Below are 23,147 nucleotides of genomic sequence, written 5' to 3'. Positions count from 1 at the left end.
CGAAAGCTTTCAAATAAAACATGAGCCAGTGTCTCTGGTGGTTTTGTTTTCAGTTCAGACACCAAAGAGCAAAGCTATTTTTGTAACACAGGGATGACCATGAGCTAAACCGTAACCGCTCAGAGACTGGCGATAATTGAGACCTTCTTCTGTTTGATGTAACACAAATTCAAAACCAGTTTCTCGCTGGTAGTTTCTTTTTCTTTTGTTTTCTTGCTGAGTGAACAGAGAATGTGCTGCAAAGATCTCAGTCAGTAAACATGTGCATCATTATCCATTCATCAGGATGTATTGTTTGTTTACTGTGGCCCCATTTCCAGAGAGCCCAAAAGCAGGCCGGTGGAGTGGGGAGCCTTGAACAAAGGCCTTTCTTCCCCACCCGCCTGGGCCTCAGGAATACTCACCACTCAGCCGATGCGGCGCTATTCACTGGGCTTTTGGCCGCCCATGAGTGACAGTTGAATCACCAAGAACTATTCCTAAGTACGGGAGCAGGGTGATTACACTATAAAAATATTTCAGCTAAGCTTACCTACTGATTTAGAGAACTATTTAAAAGCATTCCAGAGACATTAAAAAAAACAAAAAATTAGACAGGCTGCTGTTTCAATAAAGCGATACAAAAATACTTTCAAGGGGCATTTGTCATTTGGAATTCCAGCAGTGTGTGGTAGATTTGTCAACACTGAGAAATCTCAACTGTACTTGTTACAGTACATCATCGTGTAGCTTCATATCCTAAACATCGCTGTGAAGGACCAAGCTGTCATTGTGAGAGGAAACAATCCAATTCAATTTAAAGATGAACTGACGGAAACAAAATTCCAAATTTGCTAAGTTGACAGTTGCTGTGAAGAGACTGAATGCAACAACAATAAAACTGATTGAACGACTTGACACCAGCGTTTAATTTAACATTAAGAAGGTCCCTAAAACAATGAGACACAGGCCACAATTACACTTCAGCAAATCCCCTTCAAACATTTTTAGAGATCTGCTTTTGTAGTTCTTAACACACAGCAGTGCAACATCTTAGCTTCCATCCTGTCCATCAGAGGAAAGTAGCTGCCATGTACAGGAGTTCATGGAAAATTGTAAAAAATGGTCAAAACCTTTCATCTTTCAACGTAAAAGGAAGCGAATGTGAGGGTCATGTTGCTGCGCTTGCTAATTTGCCTTATCACGCACACCTGTTTCAGCTTCCCGCTCCAGGACCTGCGGCGTGCGGATCGGCTGTGGTCACCCCGGACACACCTGAGGCAGATTGAGGCAAATCACCACCAGCCCTCATAAGCCCTGCTCCGCCCGCTGTTCCCAGTCAGACTATTCTTCAGATCTCGTTTCTAAGTGCAGAACGTCTCTCTACCAGTGCCCGCCCCTGGGTCTCGCCTTGTCCTTGCCTACTGCAGCTGATCCGTGTGCCCAGGTCATGCGTAGTGGTTTCTTTTTGTTGTGACGGATTTTTATTAGAGCTGGCTTTTTGGGTTTTCTTTCTCAGCTGTGTCTTTCGTTATATAGATATTTTCGTTGGGCTCCAGGTGCCCCGCAATTCTGTGCGCGGCTCCAGGATATTGTGTTTCCTGATGGACATATGCCAGTAAAATATAAAGTCCACGATCGCACCGTCTCCGTGCTCTGTTCCCTGGGGTCCCCTCGCACCAGTCCCCGACAGTGAAGACATAAAAAAACACCCAACTCCAGATTCTGTCCCTTTATTTGGATCCACTCCAAACTGAATGGGATGTTCCATCGTGCATAAAAATCTGTCCAATCTGTACTGTACAGCGGTGAAAAAATGTATTCATCCTCAGAACAGCATTGTCCATTGCTGGAGCCTGTCCCAGCAGTCAATGGGCAAAAGGCGGGGTACACCCTGGACAAGCCGCCAGTTCATTGCAGGGCAACACATACACAGACAATCATTCACACACACACTCACGCATATGGGTAATTTAGTGCAAACAATACACCTAATTTGCATGTTTGCATGTGGTGGTGAGAGAAAGCCGGAGAACCCGGAGAGAACCCACGGAGACACGGGGAGAACACGCAAACTGGAGGTGAAAACATGACAATGGTAATTAAGTTAATTTGACAAGTAGGAAGTTTTGCAGTGTATGAATGAGTGCAGGCCTTGCCCCAACTGCATTGCTGGGAGGTCTGCCCATTGTCTGGGCCACATAAAGGCAGTACAAGCAGACACACACACACACACACACTGATCATGTCATTGACGCATGTGTGAGAAAGAAACCGAACAACCACAGATCTTAGCAGCTGTCTACCTGTCTTTCATATGTGAATGCAATATCATTGGCAGATGAACTTTCACGGCTAATTATCTAATTACCTTTCTAACAATTTGTGTATCCACAAATACTTTCAAAAGCCCCAGAACAGACATCAAGTCAGGCATTGTCTATTTACAGGCGCTTCTACGAAGACAGACAGACAGACGGACAGACGTCAGCTTATGAATGGTAGCATGCTGCACCAAGCGGTCCCACCTCCCATGGTCTCCCGTTTGATTTGCCATTCTGATCCCGCATTTCATTGTTTTGCAGTGTGGGCGTGGCCGCGGGAGAGTCGGCAAAACACCTGGAGACGCACCTGCCATTCATTTCCAGCTCATTGCTGTTTGCTATATTGACCCTGCCCTGCCGACTCGTTCTCCTCCAGAGTTTGTGTTTTTTTTTTTCAGTGTGTTTTGCCGGCTCTTCCTTGCGTATATTGAACATTTTGTTTGGTAGTGTTTTTGATTTCCATTTTTCCAGCGCCTGCCCGCTGCCTAGTGTTAGCATTTAGTATTTTATTTTGACTGTATTTTGTGTTCTCGTTTTTCTGGGAGCTCAGCCAGTCCAAGCTTTGTTTTGTTTTTTGTATTTATATTTATATTTTCTGACTTCTGTCATTCTGTATTTCTATGCATTAATTATAGTAAAGCTGTTACTTTTATGTCGTCTCCGTCTCGGCATTCTGGGGTCCACCAGCTCGATCGTTACACCAAGCAGGTATATTTTAGAATTAAGAGTAGTCGATCAAGAAAAAAAACACGTTTTCTTCCAGCAAAGTAATATTGAGTGTGATGTTAGTGTATGCTGACTGGTTGCTTTCTTTTGCCAGCATTCACCATTTTTAGAAAAAAAACATCTGTGTCAAAAAAACAGAAATTAGTTTAATTTGCTTGTAGTGGAGAAAAAATATATCAGAAAGCATACATTTGCTCACAGAAATGTTCCTACATGCAAGAGAATCCAACAAGATTCAGAATAATCAGAACAGCACAAAATCTGAAAAACTTTAGCACCATTTCATTCCAAATGAACAAGACACAGAAACAATGTAAACAGACAATAAATAACCTAAAAGAGGATTTTAAGAACATAGAAGAGTAAAAAAGCGAAACGGGTCAGACAGAAACCCAAGCCCTTATTCACACCGTCCTGTCCCCAGACTGGTGCATGCTGGTAATAAGGGAACAAAGGATTCCACACTCAGGCTTTTGGAGGGCAGCAGCAGCACCGAGAGCTGCAATCCACCGGCGAAAATGTTTGAAGCTACTTGATGAGTCTAACGGCCGACCAACACTGAATTCTCCCAGTACAGATGAGAATTAGCCTTTCCTCCAGAGATCCAAAGGTTCTTCATTGTTGTGGACCAGAAAGCTATCCCATGCTTTTGATGTGCTATTCAAATCTCACTTCGTCGTCAGCCTCTCTCCTATGATGGAGCACTGTGTGCGTTCAACACTTCCATCCAAACGACGGTGTACAATATCGATGCTGGAAACACAAAGGAAACTCCATGAGTCGAGGAAGTGAGAGCAAAACTACTGCAAGACTATTAAAAGGCCATCAAAAGGTCAAAGGTCACAAAGGTCAGACCACAGTACAGTAAATAAATTGAGTTTGTTCACATGTTTTGTTTGTAAAATGCACCACAAAAATTGTTCCATTCTTTGTCAGCACTTAAAATTTAAGCATGGATTATATCCAGCTAAAAACGTGCGTTTGAAATGTGGAGAGCAAGGATGTCCTTCATCTTTTATTTTATTGATTATTGACATGCACGATTGGTGTACCTTATGCATGCATTGCGACGGGGCTTGTCCTCTCCGTGCCCTCCGTGATCGTCAGACATTATACCAACACCGTATTGTTTGTTTGTTTTCCTGTTCTACTCTAGTTACAAATAAAGTAACAGAAACCTAACATTTATTGATTGACAATGTACACCAAACAGCAGTTTTCCTGTATATTCCCTGTATATCTTCCCTGACTCTGTCCCGCTTTCTCGTCATTTCATTGCTGCTGCACACACACACAGCCCAGGAAGTGCATGCATTGTGCATCCTGTGCCCTGCTTTCTGACCTGAATGCACACACAATGGATCAGCCTGCTGCTAATAGCATGAGGCTTCGCTTGTGGCCTTTACAGTGTGTACAGATTAAAGTTCAGGTGTCAGTAGTTCAACTGATTTATAATGGTGAGCAGGCTGTGATAAAGTGCTGATGTCAGGGGATTCCTCAACACTCGTTTGGGGAATCAAGTAGTTTGTATACAAACAAGACAAATGGGCCACTGGCTTCTTGTAACCTTTCTCATGTGCACGTTGCCTCCAGTCATAAGCCACCGCTCCTTGGCTCGGTGAGCTGACTTTATTTATAGCCTTGTTTCTCCTCAATGTGTTTGTGCATGTTGCGCCTTGCTGTCTGTAACATGCACCAAAACGAGACAGCTGTTAATAGTTAATCCTAATCATTAGTCATCCAGGTTGAGGTAAATCACAAAGAGCAAAAACGAAGAATCAACTGGACTTGAACAAGTTTGATTGAAGACGTTTCACCTTCATCCAAGAGGCTTTTCCGGTTCTAAATGACTGGTAGTGGGTCCAGATACTTATACTCCTGTTGGAGCAGAAAACAAAGACGGGACTGAAACCACCATGACTATTAGCATTTGCCTTACGAATACATAATTAATGCATATTATTTTACTATTCAAATTAACAATGAATGTTGGCAATGAAAATTCATAATTAATGCATATTATTTTCCAGAAACAATATTTTAGCAGCATAAACATCCAATTATGCATGAGCCACAACAGCTCGACTTTAGTTACTGTTTAAATCTCCACCAACATTAACGTTCATCAATGATTTGTATTCTGTGCATCAGGAAGTCACAAACAATCCAGGTTTAGGGAAATAAAAAGAAGAGAGCAGCCATCCGCCTGATGAATGTTGAGAAATGAGGAACGTGGATAGGAGGTGTGTAAAACCAGCCTGAATGATGGCAGAACTGATCTGTCCGTCACTAGTGTGTAACGAGCAAAGCGGATACACATGAAGTAATCTGCATGGGTGGATGCGTACGTATGCAAAGGATGCTTGGATTCACTGTACCAATGATTTACAAATCCCTTATTCACCACTGCTTATTAATGAATGCTTTGTATTGATAAATTAGGGGGGGAAGTACAATTCCCTGCAATACTCCTTGGGCATGGAATAACCTGCAAAATAGAGAGGGGTTTTCATATGGCTGAAATTGTGTGTTGTCCTGTGTACCTGCCGCTTTCTGCACCTTCTCCAAGAGAGCTGTGTTGGCGGCGCGATTTAATTGCTGCAGCCGATGCTCACTCATCGATCTTGTTTTGTTGTTGCACTGTACTTGTACGGTGATGAAGCTTTCCATTCCATTCCATATTGCAAGTGCATAATATAAAGTTTATTGGTAAGATTATATTCCTCTTTTTTAATTTAATTACCCCCCCGGTCCATGAAAAAATTAAACCGGTCCGTGGCAGGAAAAAGGTTGGGGACCACTGGCCTAGCCCACAAGGACTTGAATTGGAACCGGAGGGTTGCTGGTTCAAGTCCAGTGTAAAACTGGTAGCTGGAGAGGTGTCAGTTCACTTTGAACCACAAAACCACTTAGAGGGCGCCGTCATGTGGCCGTCCTTCACTCCACCATCCCTCCATTATTTACATGCTTACAGGCCCTGTGTGTGTGTGTGTGTGTGTGTGTGTGTGTGTGTTTGACTGACATTGCAGCAGGTTCGGGGAATGACTCACTTGTCCTAAAATAGTGTTTCAGCAACACAAAGATAAACTTCTCCTCTTTCACTGGCGTTCGCTAACATGCTTGTCAGATGAGACAAACGGCGAATGGAGCTCAGCTCTTTCAAGCGACCACCGACCTTTTCCTCGCCCAGTTCTCAGCAGACGGGCATCGATGTCGACACAGGGATGCAGCTTCCGCCGTGGTTTTAGGAAGGTTGTCTGTTCTACAAGAAGTCACCATCGTTCACCATCAGCTCTTTAGTAGAAGACTGGAACTGGTTTTGCTAAGAAGATACAGAATTGTCTCAGAAATTTCAGCTGGATCTCTACCAGCATGGAGAAATTAGATAATGTCCAGAAAATGAAGGAACTGATAATGGACTTAAGGAAAGACAGGTCAGCCCACGCCCCCTTCTTCATTGATGGAGCACGTGTGGACACTGTCTCCACCTTCAGGTTTCTGGGCGCCCACATCTCCAGGGACTTATCCTGGTCTCCCAACACCAAGACCTTGGTGAGGAAGGCCCAGCAGAGGCTTCACTTCCCCCGTGTCCTCAGGAGGAACAACTTGGCCCAGAAGCTTATGCTGGCCTTCTATCACTGTTCAGTGAAGATTGTACTGAAATACTGTATAATGTATAATTTGTATAAATTGTCATACTTGATCTGTCCCTTGTACTTTTGCACCTTTTCTGATTTTTGCACTGTGCAGAGAGCCTGCTTAATTTCATTGCATCAGCATGTGCAATGACAATAAAGTGCTATTCTATTTTAACTACAGTTTCATTTTGGATGAACCATTTTGGCATATTTTGCATCAGCGCGTATGAAAGTATTGATCGGTGATGAAAGCACTATAGTAGGAATCACTGAAAGACTAATTTGAGGACCAAGAATATGAGCGTTGTCATTGGTTGCCATGATAATTTTGTCATGGCAGGTGGCTCCAGGATATCTAAAGCTTTTTACACAGAAATACTGTGGATTTCGCTTTATGGTTTTCAGGGCAGCAAATCTGGGACAGATTTTACACTGAATATGCGGGTGGAACTATGTGACAATATTTGTGTGTGCATTTTACACACGTGCACACACACACACACACACACATAGGCCCAGGCAAGCTCCCTTCGCAGCCAGTTAACAGGGATGATGAAGCCCACACACACTTGGAGCTCTTCAATTATTCTGGTTGTGTGTCCTCAACAAAGACTTCATCACACAGGGTTTCAGGGAAGTTTTCACATTGCTAGGTGAATCAAAACGCCAGTGACACCCATCCCCAGCCCAGATGTCATCTGCGAATAAACAGGGTGCCAGTCGAGCTGTGCTCCCACTACCTGCAGACAGCCTCTGTCAGGGACAGACCAGGAAACGCCAGCTCTCTTCTGACAGCTGCCTGTGCCGCATCCACACTGGCACCCGCAGGGAAAGCCCGACAGCTCCCCGCCCAGCTCCACGCTCTGCCATGCGCACAAGTGCAGATCTCCAAATGTGCTGTGTGTCACCCTGACAGCTCGGCACTGTACATCTAAATAGAGCAGGAGCCTGGCATGTCCCCGCGAAACTTCTCCTTTATGCTCCATTCAAGGAGGATTTGCCACGTGGGAGCTGGGGATAATGAAGCGGAGCTTCTGTGTTTGTTTAAAGTAGACCTACCACCAATGTTGTGAGGCCTGGATTAGATTACATGGCATATCTTCCTTGTCCTTTAAGGTAAAAATGGCAAAGAACTAAGGAATATTAATGTTTTCTTCAAAATGCCAAGGCTGTTAATATAAAAAGGACCACAGATGTTTGTTTTTGTCTCATTATTTCAATTATTTTAATAATTTATTGACATTATTTTGGCAAAAGGTTTCAATGTAAAACATCATCAGTGCTGTCAGTTAGCTCAGCTATGGTTATTTTGTTAAACCTGTCGAGCTGCATTGTGACACAGAGGTAGAACGTTCCGTCAGAGACTCCTAAAGGGCTGACGAAGCACCAGTCAAAGCACTAAAAACACGTATAACTACCGGTACATGAATAACATGGTTTGGTTTCAGGTAACAGCTGGAAGCAAGAAGGCGACTTTCTTAGGCTACTTTGGTATAACTTTACTCTGTCGTGTGTTAATGCATGTCCTCCCATTGGAGGGTTACTCTGCCTTAATTGGCCTTAATTGCTGATAATACCCCCATGTCGTTTTCCTTTAGATGCCTTGGCGTGTGGCTGAGGAGAAGCCTTTTTTTATTGATGTGACAGCACCAAATTGAGAACCTTTGGCGGAGTGTCAAAGTCTAATTAATCACTCTAATTTCATCTCTCCAAGCATCCTTAGCCATTGAGTAAATGTGATCAGGGGGAGAGCCGAATCTGCGTTTGCTGAACATCTTCATGCTAATTAGTTGTCAGCCCTGAGATGGAGAGGCCCTCAGGGTGAGCAGCAAGGGGCTAAAGCGGGCCAAAATTGCCACATTAAGACAAAGGAAAGTGGAATCTGAGCCCAGCTCATTTTCATAATAGATTATACTCAAACACCAAACGTCCTCACGTCACCACCATCCAGCACTGCCCAAATGTCTCTGGCTTCTCTGGGCCTAACTTTGCAGGGTTGTTCTGCACCCTTATTCTGATACTCACAAGGGACACAGAAAACCCTCAACTCAAAGAGAAGCTAATTAATGATAGCTCATCCTCCTGCCTCATTTATCATTAGACAACGTCCAGTGAGCTTGACTATAAATGATGCCTTTCATTTTAAGGGGAATTTAAAAAAATACACAGCATCTCTGATTGACTTTTACTTTTTATGTTTGGTGTATAAATATATCAAGAACAATCTAGAACATTTTGGTGATGATCCAGATCAACATGTGGACGGTGTAGATCCAGTTAGGAGCGGAATGAGCTGCTCTCTGAGCGCTTTTCTCGTGATAACATGAATCCATTAATTTATCAGGTTGAGTAAACCACATTATTCCATCGATCAACAAGCAACCTTTTTCAAGTAAATAATATTAAATAATAAGTAAAGAAAAATATTCAACGCAAGTTATGACAATCAACTTTGTTTGAAATTCCTTTGTCACAGTTGAGAGGAGCAGAACTGCAATCCCGTTTACGGATTCTAAAATCAGTTTAAAATATACTAACTCCAATTTACTTTTAATGGTTGGTACATAAAGATACCAAGAGCGATGTAATAACCTTTTGATGATGATCCAGATCACCATGTGGACGGTGTAGATCCAGTTAGGAGGGGAATGAGCTGCTTGGTGGAGGTCTGTGCTCTCTCAGCGCTTTTCTAGTTTACAACTTTTTTTCTGATGTCATTGTCTCATGTTTTTGATAAATACTTTTTTCTTTTTAAAAAGCAGAGCGCAACCCCACCACTGGCACTGTTCCTGCATATTAAACTTTATTGGCCCAGTGTTTCCATGTTTCCTGACATGTGTTGTTGAGGCTGGCCCCTCTCTATTAAAGCATTCACACCACTTAATACAAGTGTGTGGGTACATCTGGACAACACATTTGGCACCCTCTCTGGATTCAGTCTCAAACACCTAACATGAGACCTCAATGCCCTCAGTTGTGTGCATGGCACCCCTCCTCCACCTTGGCATTGGAAATGGGTCACGAATCAAGACAGACTGAAGAGCTACGTGTGTTTGTGTGAGACATCTCGAACCTTACTCTAATAGTGATGACTGAAGAATTCAAGCCTTGTCTGCTATTCTGCAGCATATCATGTGTTGCTCAGCAGTTCTCCAGGAGCTAAAGGCCTGAAGTTCCAGCTCTGAGTCCAGCTGCTCATTCGACAAGTATGTATGAACATTACAAAGGCTTCACGAGGGTTAAGTTCTGACCCTGGAATGATATGTTTGTTTTGTTTCAATATGTCATACATCACCGACCAATGTCAGAATAATTATTATTTAAGGAGTCAGGTAATTCTGTGTTTAGGTCAGCAGCAAAATCTGCATAAACAACCAGTGTCATCTGCTGCAGAGTTTAGCAGGTAACGTTTATTGCAGTGAACCAAATGGAAGTAATGAATATAATGTGTAATCTATTGCTTTTTGTTGTTTTTAGATTATGTCAGTGCAATCTTTGGTCCATCAGCAAGGCCGAGCAAGAGAGAGAGAGCGAGAGAGAGAGACTTTATTACCAAGGGGAATTCTGTAAATGTGGTCGACAGCAGATCGTTGGTTTTAAAAATTATAGCTAAGAAGCTCTACATTTGTGTTTTGGTACAGCTTAAAGTTCTACAAGCCTAAATCTGCTTTTCAAAGGCCAGTCATACATTTTATTTTACGTTTAGTTCAACCTTCTCAGATACGGCGTCCATTAGTGTCATTTCATTTCCCAAAGGTATATGACATTTTGACTTGGCTAAAGTTAATGAATTACAGTGACTGACATGAATTGATTAAATCTATTGATGCAAGACAATATTGGTGTATAAATTAAAAATAAATTGTATTACAAATGAAAAATTATGTATTTTGATTTTGAATGCAACAAAGCATTCACTTTGAGCGCTTAAAAGCTTTCACGTCACAAGTACAAGTACAAGTACCAAATTAACGCAATGATTTGACACCGTTAATAATACAGTATAAACTAGAAAAGCACTCAGAAAGAGCAAACCTCCACCAAGCAGCTCATTGCCCTTGTAATTGGATTTACACGGTCCACATGCTGATCCGGACCATCATCAAAAGGTTATAAATGTTGTCGCAGACACACCCTTAGTGAAGTTTGACCATTCTACTATTCTAGAGGGTATTTCATTTGTTGCTATATTTCAACAATTAAACAACACAAATTGTGGTCTGGAATCAATGATTTGTAAGATAATTGTGTATTTTATTTATACTCTCCTAACATCTTAAACCAAGTGTGACATTCTGCTGCTCACTGATAATACCTTTCTAAGGTTGCATCACACAACTATTATCAGTGATGCAACCTATGTTTCAAATATATTTAACTTTATGCTGCATTTGTATTTAAACAAGAGCTTCTTCGGGAAATTAATTAATTAAGATTATAGTTAATAGTTGGGGTCCAACAATACACAAAATTCACGAACAGTCCGATGCCCCCCCCCCCCCCCCCCTTGTTGTTAATTGCGTGTTCCTGGGGGAACTGTTGGGTCTCTGCAGAACAGAACCTAGTGTGGTCTGGATCTGTTCTTTTCAGAGCGTGCCTTGATATAACATTTTTTGTTAGACAAAGTTTAATGTGTACAACAATGTTTTTCACTTTCTGTAACATGAAATTGTAATGATGGACATTTCCCCCCAAGTTTGTAAAGAATTACTGAACTGATCTCCACTAAACTTCACAGTGGGTGTAGTGTCAACTAAGTGATAGATCAAAGTCAGATCAAAATGCAATACCATCCGTAATGCAGGAATAAAATGATTTAACTAATGCTTAAGACGAAGGTATAGGCAAAGTTGGCTTTTACGAGATTAGATTTTTTAAGTCATTGAAACCCTTCCCACCTGCTGTGCAAAATCCTCAATGCACTTTATTGTCTGTCGAAAAACAATTAATGGGAAGAGAAAAGAAAGCATCTGTTAACACACGGTCAAATTTCAGTCCTGAGCTTTTTATTGTTGCTTCCCGGGGCTCTTCCTTTTCATGTAATTACGGAATCAGATGAACGTCAGTTTATCATGGAGCAGGTTACAAATCTGGTTTTAATTTATGTTTGTCCTATTTGATAATCGACTCGGCTTGGTCAACAGATCTTTGTGTGAGTTGACCTGACTGAGTAAAGAGAAAGACTGCTGACAGTGACCGCTGGAGTGAGTCACATCCTCACACCATGCCTAGCCGCCTTGCATTCTGCATGATCTGTTTTTTAATGTCCACACATTTCTAATCATGCACAGCCGGGGAAGTTACAGTCTTTTTTTTTTGTATTTGTGATTTGCTTGCGAAGCGTAAAGACTGCTATTCTCCAGACCTCTCCCCCCCACCACCCACACACCACCTACTTGTTAAACTTCCATGTTTGCAAAGTGATATTTTTAAGTGGAAAATCTTCCTACCTTTATGATCAGTTTAAGTCCCCGCTGCTGAAGCCATGAGAAAATTGAGCGCATTTGACTCCTGCAGAGTGAGCAAGAGCTGCTCATGAAAACAGATTTTATTTTTTTTATGATTACGCTTTCTAGAAGGCTGGCAGCCGCTGCAGTTCTCAGCTTTTGAACAGATGCTTATTCTTAGTGATCATGGGGTGAATTTTCTCCCTTTTTTCTCGTCTTTTCTTTTCTACATTTGGTGAGAGTGCTAAAATGTAATGGTCCTCATGAAAAGGGGACAATCAAATGCTAGGAAACGCGTGCTTCCTGCTGTGACACGACAGACATTTTTCGCTCGATGGAATGAGCATGATAATGAGTCAGCCTCGTGTTTTCATGTTTCTAATTCTGGAGAAGTCGGGTGAGACACACAAAAACTGTGAGAATGGTGTCAAGGAACATTGATGGGTTAGCCTTGAAGATGCTACCAGGTTTTCGGCTAACAAACTGGACCGACAGTGCAGACACACACCAGGAAAGAGAGCGTAGACTATCTGGGGAAGAGACGCAGGACACTCACGGCTCGAGGAGTGGTTCTTCCGGAGCAGTCCTTTCTCCATTGCTGACTGGGAGAGATTTATCAGGCTAGTTAAGAAGGTTGTGGGTGCCGGGGAGGGGCGGTAGTGGGGGTGAGGTGTTGGGTGCCGGACCAGCCTGCTGTGCTGGCCTTGGTTTTGTCGCTCTGGAGCCCTGGGCTGGGTTAGGGTTGGCACATGTGGGGCCCCGCGGGTCTTTCTCTGGGTTAATAAATAAAGTGACTTTGGGTGATCTGGGGGGCTCGTGTTGCCGTTGTTGGCCCCGGAATGACTGCCCTTTCCTTAGGTGGAGGTTTCACACATGCCGATGCAGAACTGACCAGTACGTTTAAATGTTTGCTCTGGCGCTATAGAAATAGAAATGAGTTGAATGGAAGGAGCCACAGCCCAGCTTTGTGCATTCCTATTAGCGTTCCAGCCGCGTGCGAGTTATGCATCAGAACTCCATACGATGGATCAACAACAAAATGTTTCCGATTGTGTTTTCTGAAGACTGAAAAACACACAAAACACACACACAAACTGGAGGTCAGCTCATTTGTGACTAATCGTAGTGGCGACAAAGAGGAGTGTGAGACGCTCGGCCGTCATCGGATATTGTAAGCTTTTTAATCTCAGATTTTCAAAAGGAGAAGTTTTTACAATCCTTCTAACAGTGACTTGTACAACAACATAAATACTGTGATGGAAAAAAAATACTCAAAACTTAAGCCGTTTTTTTTCCCCACAGACTCTTTCTGTAAACATTGAAAAATGCACATCCAGTCTCCTCAAGTTCTCAACAAAACAACAACATCAAAATAACAACAACTGTTTCAGGCCCGGACGCCTCACGATGCAAACAGTCTCACATTGGCTCAGAGCGAAAGCAAAACGTCATTTTAATCTTTCCGTTACCTTCTCTTTACTAATCCATTTATTGTTTGAAGGAGTCAACAGTGCTGAGATCTAGATCCAGGAGCGGGGGGGGGGGGGGGGGGGGGGGGGCTGAAGGGCTCCGTCTATCAGAAGAGGCTAGTCAGTGTGGTTTGCGATGGGCTTCGGCACTCGTGGACGTCTATGCCACCCGGCACTGAGGTGAGCACAGAGGTGACAGTGGGCATGGTGGGGTTGGTCAAGTCTGTCAGGGTGGTGGGGGCGCTGGAGGGGCTCATGGACCCATTGGAGATCTCTGAGGCCGGGCCTGATGGCGTGCCACCCTGAAGCGTGGAGCCGTCCGATACCTTGTCCACCCCAGTACTCTCCTGCCGCAGAAGGTTCCTCCTGAACTTGGCCCGGGCATTCTGAAACCACACCTGTGGAGAGAGCGACGAAAAACTAGTGAACATGTCTCAGATAGTTTCTGTGAAATCCTGATCAGAACAGAACCCGACGGAGCAAAAGGTAAGTAACAGGTTATCATCAATGATGATGCGTTCAACGCAACTAATGGATTTATTGTTGTTTTTTGGGGGGGGTTTGAGAGGGTTTTGTTCATTCTTTGAACATGCTGGACATTTAAGGAATGACACACACACACACACCTTTAATTTGCTATAACAGCAGAATCAGACAGGACAAAGACATACATAGAAGCTTCAATTACGTAATCTGTTTATGATTTTGATCATAATCAAAACGAGATGAATGGGATACGCATTTAAAAACCAGAAGTTTACATCACTGTCCGACATTTATCAAAAATAAATTATATTTGCTAAATGCCAGAATAATGAGAACAGGATTTTTGGGGGGATAATTTTTTAATCACTTTTTTTCAGTCAGAAGTTTCCATACATTTGATTGGTATTTGGTTCTATTGCCTTTAAACTCTCTGATTTGTGTCAAACATATTCGACATCCTTCCAGAAGTTACTCACGAGAGTTGGCAGGAATTTTGGCGCAGTCCTCCTGTGAGAACTGGCCTGCCTGAAATTAGTTTGTAGGCCGTCTTGCTCGCACACGCCTTTTCAGCTCTGCCCATAAATGTCTGATCGGATTTCGATCGGGCCTCCGTGACGTCCACTCCAAAACGTTGGCGTTGTTATCCTGAAGCCCACTTCGTACCCAGTCTGGCTGTAGGCTTTGGGCCATTGTCCTTTTGAAAGACCAATGTTGCTTCAATATTTCCATGTAGTGCTCTTTCCTCACAATGCCATCTATTTTGGGAATTGCCCCGGTCCCTCCTGCAGCAAAACAACCCCACGACATTTTGCTACCACCCACGACATTTTGCTACCACCCTCGTGGAATGGTGTTGGTGTTCTGAGGCCTGCTTTCCCCTTTTTCCTCCAAATGCCGTGATAGTTATTGTGGCCACACAGTTCCATTTTGGTTCCATCAGAACCCGACATGTCTCCAAAAATCAAGCTTTTTGTTCCCGTGTGCATTTGCAAACTGTAATCTGTCTTAGTTTCTGTTTCATTTGGAGTGTTTCATTCTTCCTGCCTTCTCCTAGGCCATATGTGTCAAACTCAAGGCCCAGGGGCCAAATGTGGCCTGCCATGTAATTTTTTGTGGCCCTTTGAACAAAGTTAATGTCATAACTTCTGTTGGATGATATTTTTCTTTCTTTATTATCTACTATCATTTACTTGAATAACTTTGGTTGTTGATCGATCTCTTCTGGATCGTCATCTGTTCCTGGTAACATTCTCAACATTTCCTGAAGATTTCATAAAGGCCCGTCTAGAACGTTTTACATTATCTTGCCAACAGACGCCGGCGATCACATAAACACCTATTAGCAGCTTCCACAGAGAGGACATCATCATCTGGGCTTTCCCAAATTGTTTAATGGCATATCGATCTTCTGACTTTGATTTGAAAAGTGATTTTAAAAACCTAATCAAATTTCTGTTCTCATTATTCTGGCATTTAGCAAATTGTCCTAATGTTAAATTACAGAAATCTCAATATATTACCATAATCACAAGTACAAATATACAGAATGATTACCTTTGAATTTACAGTTTAACTTTACTAATACTACTACTGCTATTATTATTACTTCCCAGCTGGAACTGGACTGAACAGTGCCGGGTCGAGGGGCTGCAGCTGGAAGAATCTGAACTATATCCGCTGCTGCTGAGAGAGGATTAGGACAAGCTCCCATTTTAAGAGTGAGGGAACAGAATTGTTCAGGAGCAGCTAATATAAATGGGGTGGGGGGGGGGGGGGTGAGTCATGGTGCTCTAATATTGCACACACTGTTAAAACGACCAGTTCCATTTGTCCGAGTTGGTACCTTTACTGTAAATAAAGGGACAAAATGTTGTGACTAACTTCAGGACAACCCAATATAAGTTCACGGTTAACAGAACTTGTCTGCTAAATGTCCACGTGTAATACTCAGCCATCCATGTACTGGAGACCAAAGCAGTGCAGCAACCACAGAACCGAATGAATGGCGGACTTACAGAAACTACCTGTGTAAATGGAGCATTAGCCAAATAAACTTTATAAGGCCATCGGTCAATATGCTTGATGTAGAATTTTTATATTTATTTTGACTGACGAAAAATAGTCAAATTTGATTTTGATGTCAAATATGGCCAATCTGCTAGCAGTGGCAAACAGAAATAGCATTTTGTCATCAGATTTGGAGGACCTGAAAAGTGCAAACATAAATGTCCCTCATTTATGTTTGCATAAATTTGTTTAGGAGCATGTTCGCAATGGATTCATCATGGAGCCACGGGAAACGAGTGCTTCAGCAGAAATAACAGGCAGGAACACTCGAGAGCATCAAAGCAAAGCGGCTGCTTTGTTTCCTGCAATCATTAATTAAAACGATGATTTGTGTTTCCTTCTGAGAGAAGTTTGGATTCAGAAACCTTTTTGTCTCGTTTTCTTCTCCTTCATCCTGCAGATCCTTTGCTGTCATATTTAGTGAAAATCAGAGGCTCTGCTCTGCAGAGCTTCGTGTTTCCTTCTGTCCGTCTTCACTACTACGTATTCGTTGTCTAGTAAAATGGATCGCATTTTCTTCTTACTTTCATTTCCAGGTCATTTTGGATTGTAATGTAAACACAGTTTTATCTTGGAGGACATTGTAAACTATTTATAAAGCACTAAACGTCTGATTTTGTTCTGCTTGTTCCTCAAATCATTCCAAGGAATTCACTGGAATAAAGAAAAACAGCACTATCTTCAAATAAAGCATCTGATTTGCTCCCTTCATATATTTCACACTCGGACGCTGCTTGATTCTGTTCGGAAACAAGTGAAATTCCTTCGTGCCCGTTGCAAATGTGTCTCCTCCTCTGCTAAGCAGAATTAAAAACCCAACTGAACTCACATGAACGAAGACGGAGGCTACGGCCTTACCTGCAAGACCCGCTTGGTGAGGCCCGTCTTCTGGGCAAGCTGCTTCAGGTCCTTGGCGTCTGGGTTGTGGTTGATGGCAAAGTAGGACTTCATGGTCCTGAGCTGATGGTGCTTGAACGACGTCCGCATGCGCTTGGTCTTCTGACTGGAGCTGTACTGGGATTCCCGGTCCATGGAATCGCCATCATTTTCATTACAGCTCAGCGCTGAGGCCCAACAGGAAGCAAAGAAGAAGAGCTGGTTAGATAAGCGGACCTGGCACCCACTGCTATTTGTTTATTCAATCCTCTGCTTCTGATTGGCTGTTTGCAGTGAACACTGTAGGGAATATTTTTTTGTGTCAGACATTTTCAAAGGTATTGTTTGATCAGATTATAGGAATTCATTGCATTCTGCATTTTAGACCTTTTATAGGTTCTTATTATGAATGCTGGAGAGGGGGGGGGGGCATTCATCTCTAAGGAATATCAAGAAATAAAAAAAAAGAAAACAAGTTCAACAAATATGAAGTAACCTCCTCAGCATGCAAATCTGTGGAAAGAAAAAGAAAGAAAGAAGACATTTCCAGGTGATTTAGGCTGTTCTAAATAATCTAACATGCGTCTCGTTATTGATCCTGTAAAGGTGTTCAAACTTTAGATTCGGGTTCTTCGTGTGATCTGAAGCCGTTGTTCTGATCCAACATGAACTGAACTGACAGCTGCACACCGTCTTTCGTAGAGCCTGACCCTGTCTCTGTCTGTCTTTCCTGGGAGGAGGTGTTAGCCTGGCTTCAGCACGCACGCACACACACACACAATAATAATAACAGCACGTGCATTTTCCCAGCCTGTAAATTCCCTGGCATCATTCAAAGTGTTGCTGCATGCATAACAGTTCGTGCTCAATATCAGAACACTGCAAATAATGAATATGAAGTGAGTGTAAATCCTCAGAATAACACTTTGCTTAATTAGCTGCACACACCAGGCAGCAAATGCTGCTTCCTATCAAAAACATATGGTCCAGCCTTTTATTAAAGGCAGCCTGTCTCCTCCTCGCCTCCTCATCCTCACGCACAACGTCTTCTTCACAGTCTGGAACCACCGCTGCTGATCCGGGTCACGTGACCCTCCAGGTGAACCTGTACTGTTGTTTCCGACTGTTAGCAGAAGAGGGCGCACTGCCTCTTCACTCTTAAGCAGGGCTCAGTTCCTTCCTCGGTTTTCTTGTTTTTGTTTTAACTTCAATGTAATGTAAGAAGCAAGAATAATTTAACTTCCAGAAAATGTCCTCTGAGGAATCAAATATCGGTCTGATTTAATCCATCACTAATAGGTGACGAATAGGTAATAATCGTGTGACTTTGTTTTTGCGCGCGGCCTCGCTGGTATTGTGAATTCCACTGATACGCAAAAAACGTGGTGCCATCTAAAAATAATTTGGTGGGTGGGGGGGGGGGGGGGGGGGGGCTCGTTTGATATGGAAACTAGTGAGAACAGAATAATCACTCTTGTTGGAGTTGTTGTAAACTCAACTGTTAAAAACTATTAAACAGTTTAGGTAAATAAAAAGAAGCATCGTCTCTATGACTTTAAACTACTTTATATTTTTACATGACTTTTCCAGCCACTTTTTTATGTACTATAGGAACGTAAATTAACTAAAGTCAACGCATTAAAAACATTCTGCTGTAAGGAAGTTGTCGTGCAGTGAATAACTCCTCAAGTTCCATCGAAATCAAACACACCCTGTTTGGCCCGTTCTCAAATGTGGGTCCAGTGGTGTGTGTGTGTGTGTGCGTGTGCGTGTGCGTGTGCGTCTGTGTGTGTGTGTGTGTGTGTGTGTGTGTTTTATGGAGGGGGGTGTTATGCTTTTTCAGCAGCGGGGCTATATTTATTTATTGTTATGCATTATTATAATTTAGAAATACCTCGATGACTTAAAAGTCTTGTTTCAGTGGTCTCATGAAATCGATATCGCTGCATGATACAAGTTTGCAAAAGTTTGCAACTGTAAAGTGGACTAAAACAAAGGACTTGAAAAAATTATGAACTAAAGTTTACATTTATTTTAGTTTAGATTTATTAATATCATTATATAAGAATTTTAAATTTGATTGACAAACCTCCAACAATGTAATTGTCTATTTTAGGTTCGCAACGTGTGAATGAGCTGAAAGCTCAGTGGACAATATACACGAGAAATACCTTAATGAATACAAATAACATGTCAGAAATCTATTAAAAGCAAATAACCCAAATACCAACTGAAGCAATGCGATAATGATTTAAAGTTTGTCTCTTGCTGGGTGTTTAAAATATAATAATAGCGGGGGATTGTCTGGTCAACTAAAGTTCTGAAAACTCGCTGCAGAAATATTATTGAGTCGCAGACAAACACGACTTGAATGTTTTTGTTTGTGTATTTATTCTAATGAGGAATTCCACTGAGAGAATGCTAAAAAGACTTTTCATTCATGGAGTCCTTCAGTTGAAATTACCTTCACGATTATTCTGCATTGTTCAATCTCTTCTTCTGATTGTATTTTGGATTTAAAACATTTAAATGAACATTCACACGAGGCTGATTAACATGCTCTGAGCATCGTCATCGGCGGCTCTCTCACCTGCGTTGTAGGCGGCGAGCTCGGCTCCGGGCCCGGGGCTCTTCCTCTTCCTGGGCCGGCCTTTCTGCACTGTCCCCACGCCGTTGAAGTAGGATAGTCCGAGCGTGTTGGCCGGGCCCAGGCCTCCTTTGTGCGGGACAACGTCCGCGTGGTTAAAGTGAGTCTGATATTCTCCCTGGATGAGAGTCTCAAAGTGCAGCCGACAGTACACCAGGCTGTCCTTCATGCCGAAGTGGTCCCCGGTGGTGAGCATCTTGCTGCAGGTGGTGCAGGTGAAGCAGTTGAGGTGGTAGACCAGGTCCCGAGCGCGCATCACCATCTCCGAGGCGGAGATCCCCAGGTGGCACCGAGCGCATCTCTGCACCGAAAATCTTCTGCGGACAACGCAGAACCTCCGTCAGTGTTTGCGTTTAGGTTTAAGATGACAGACACATGACGCGTCGCTGCGCAGCAACGTGACCGAGGATGGAGAGCAAACCCGCAGCAGCCAGACATGCAGCCGGCGTCCATGCGCCGAGATTTAATGACGTCAATGACTTTGAGAAAGCAGCTCTGCCGTTTGGAGGGATCTGAACCAAGCCTGACATGGAACTGACTGATTTTTTATTATTTTTATTATTGAATAGTCAAACCGCCTATTCTCCCCTGTGAGTGCATTGACGGGGGGGTAGAGGATATGTGTGTGTGTGTGTGTGTGGGGGGGGGGGGGGGGGGTCACACAGCTCCTCACTAAAAGTCAATATTTCCATGCTTGAGTTTCAGAGACTTTATATAGTTTTCCTGTCTTTACACGGCAACAATGAAATATGGAATTGTATCTGTGAAGGTGAGTTTTCAGTATACAGCCGAATAATCAGGACAGAAGTAACGTAATAATAATATAATATAAGTACTAAATATAGAATTGCTCCTTTTAATTACCAAGGAATTGTTTAATATATATATTTTACAAGTATATATATATATATATATATCGGTATATCAAGTGAAGATTCTCAACACTGCCGCGCGCGTGCTGGCTGCAGGCCCTGCGCGGGGGCGCGCGCCCTCCTACCTGTAGTAGTCGTCCTTGCAGTAGATGCTCCCGTCCTTGCTGAAGCAGGTGAGCTCAGACTCCAGGTTGAGTTTACACTCGCAGCACTTGAGGCAGCGCATGTGCCACTGCTTGTCCACGGCCAGCAGGTAGTAGCGGTCCGCGATCTTCCTGCCGCAGCCGGCGCACAGGGCGACGCGCTCGCCGGTCATACACTGCATGGACTGCGGGACCAATGGGGGGGAGGGGGGACACAGCGTCAGAGAAGAGAAACGAGTCGATCGATTCTGATCTGCAATCATTAAATGCATTGCAACACGGAAGAGTGCGTAAAAGAAATCAGAGAAAGTGTTGCGTCACAGACGGGCCAGGGTGACCAATCACAGGAGAGGATTTCTGGACGTTTCAATGGAATATTAAAGGGGATTTTTTTTTTTTATGATTTCATTGCCACAACTTCAGAACCACCGTAAATTCAAGTATTTGAACAATATACCAATGCAACCACAGACTTAAAGGTGCAGTTCAGTAAAATGTAAAGCTAAAAGCTAAATGTCAGAAATGTAAAAAACTAGAACATTTTCGTTCCAATTAAAGGAGATCGGGTAATAAATACTCCGTAATTATTATTTACATGCATATCTCCGAATGTCATGAAACACAGACGACTACATATGATTCAATTATTTGTGAGAGCATTTGTGATTCATTTATACAAATGCAACCCTAAAAGCAGGAATGGATTTTAGTCTGCATGAATATGTGCTGCTAATATTCTTATAATAATAATAATAATAATAATAATTATTATTATTATTATGGTAATATAAGCTACAACAGCAAATATTATTTTTTTTACATTTTAGAGGCCTATACGAAAGAGACCCGCTCATATCCACAAATGATGGAGGCTGACTAATATTTTTTTATTCCACCATTTATTTTATTTTCTTGCTAGTGAATTGAAAAGTTTTATTTTTTTCGTTGATGTATTTTATTTTAATTAAACAGAGATAATCTGTCTAATAATAATTTGTTATTTTCATGTGCAACAAAGAAATCCAGTTTAAATTTAGATTAGATTATTGTGTGCTTCAAATTGACCTTTAATAGATGGAAATTGATGAATTTTACTTTTAACTAATAATAATACTTGTTCGACTCCTATTTTCTGATTATTATTATTTTTATGTTTTACATTTTAAAGACGCTTTAAAAGAAATCTGCGTGTTTTGGCCTATTGGGGGAAGTTTGTCATCTTGAGAGACGTTTAAAATGAGAAACTTCAAGTTTTCAGCGTTCAGCTTCAGACTTGAAGCGTTCGAGGCTGAATAGCAGAGCTTTAAGAGTTCACATGTCTGCAGTCGATGCTGCCGAAGCGGCCAAAACGAATCTGTCCTACCGACTCTGATTCCCCCATATCGATGGCCGAGCTGATGGCCGCTGTCTCGCTCTTTCCTCTCCGGTCCATTTCTTCCACCACGCCGCGCACGTCGCCTCCAGGGAGGCCGTGGAAAAGCATCGTTGCCGCAGAGGGAAGGATGTTAAAACTGTTCTCTTCGGATCTGCACGCCAAGATGTCCATCAGGCGCAATAATGCCACACACACACGTACACAAAAAAGGCTTTTCCCTCTTTCTTGCCGTGACAAGTGAGAAATCCAGATCAGGGAGGAAAAAATCTGAGTGAAAATTGGACACGTGTTCTACACACTACGTCTCATCTGCCAATGGAAGCCGTCATCCGAATCTCTGTAGCTCTCATTATTAATAAGCTCTGATGAATTCATAAATACGCGCCTCTCCTATTGGAACCTACTTCATCCCAGGTATCGTATAATCGTTGTGTCATTACCAATTACTCTTTTTATACTTCCTTTTCCATTTACGGTGAATAAACATACCAACTGTGGAAGCCCCCGCTGCATGGGTCTCAGCGCGGACGCGTATCCCTGGCTGGGAGGAACATTTCGACCTATCGACAGGATGCAAAGCAAAAATATCTCCCTTCTTTTTTTTTTTGATCAGAAAAATACGCCACTAAACAAATCTGTATCTTCCTGCATCACAGCGTCAGAATGAACAGCAGCAAAAAGGCACGTCCAGAAGCGCCGAACCTTTGGGGGGGGGCTGCCTCCCTCCTCCGGGGTCAACAGTCCAGCTGATTTCTCTCAAAGTCCTTTTGCTTCGCAAAGGAAAAACAAAACTTGAAGATAAAAAAAAAACAGTTATAAAAACGTGTTTTATAAAATCCCGCCAGCCGTTTGAGGGACGCAGTTTTCCTTTTACACTTTGTCTTTAGCCAAGGAGCTCGTATGCGTGCGCGTAACGGCAGAGGAGGAGGAGCTGGCGCTCGATGACTGATGATAGGCGAATGTTTGCTGGCCCCCCGAAACCCGCCGTTCCTCCTTCTTGGGTCCCGGTTGGACTCTGCGCTCCTTATCAACGGGGCCCTTTTGCGTCACGACGCACCATTTACGTTCATTGGCTGTTCCGCCGCCACCGAACTGTTC

The 23,147-nt window shown here is 42.8% G+C and overlaps 1 protein-coding gene across 2 annotated transcripts; it reads right to left on the bottom strand.

Annotated features, from left to right (window-relative positions):
* Positions 1–13,690: 13,690 nt before the first annotated feature.
* Positions 13,691–22,223, bottom strand: lhx2b (LIM homeobox 2b). 2 transcript variants are annotated; one of them, XM_068761067.1, is made up of 5 exons: positions 22,038–22,223; positions 20,657–20,859; positions 19,603–19,976; positions 16,995–17,200; positions 13,691–13,981 (listed from the first exon to the last, which is right to left on the bottom strand). In XM_068761067.1, the coding sequence occupies exons 1-5, from the start codon at positions 22,218–22,220 to the stop codon at positions 13,691–13,693; spliced, it is 1,257 nt and encodes a 418-aa protein (XP_068617168.1). In that variant the 5' UTR covers positions 22,221–22,223. The 2 variants fall into 2 exon arrangements, with proteins under 2 accessions (XP_068617168.1, XP_068617167.1); XM_068761066.1 differs by having other exon boundaries at positions 13,691–13,930; positions 22,038–22,220.
* Positions 22,224–23,147: the final 924 nt, after the last annotated feature.

Source organism: Brachionichthys hirsutus, chromosome 4, assembly GCF_040956055.1.
Source record: "Brachionichthys hirsutus isolate HB-005 chromosome 4, CSIRO-AGI_Bhir_v1, whole genome shotgun sequence".
Lineage (NCBI taxonomy): Eukaryota > Metazoa > Chordata > Actinopteri > Lophiiformes > Brachionichthyidae > Brachionichthys > Brachionichthys hirsutus.
The sequence above is the reverse complement of the archived record's forward strand: the minus strand, read 5'-3'. Positions and strand labels throughout refer to the sequence as shown.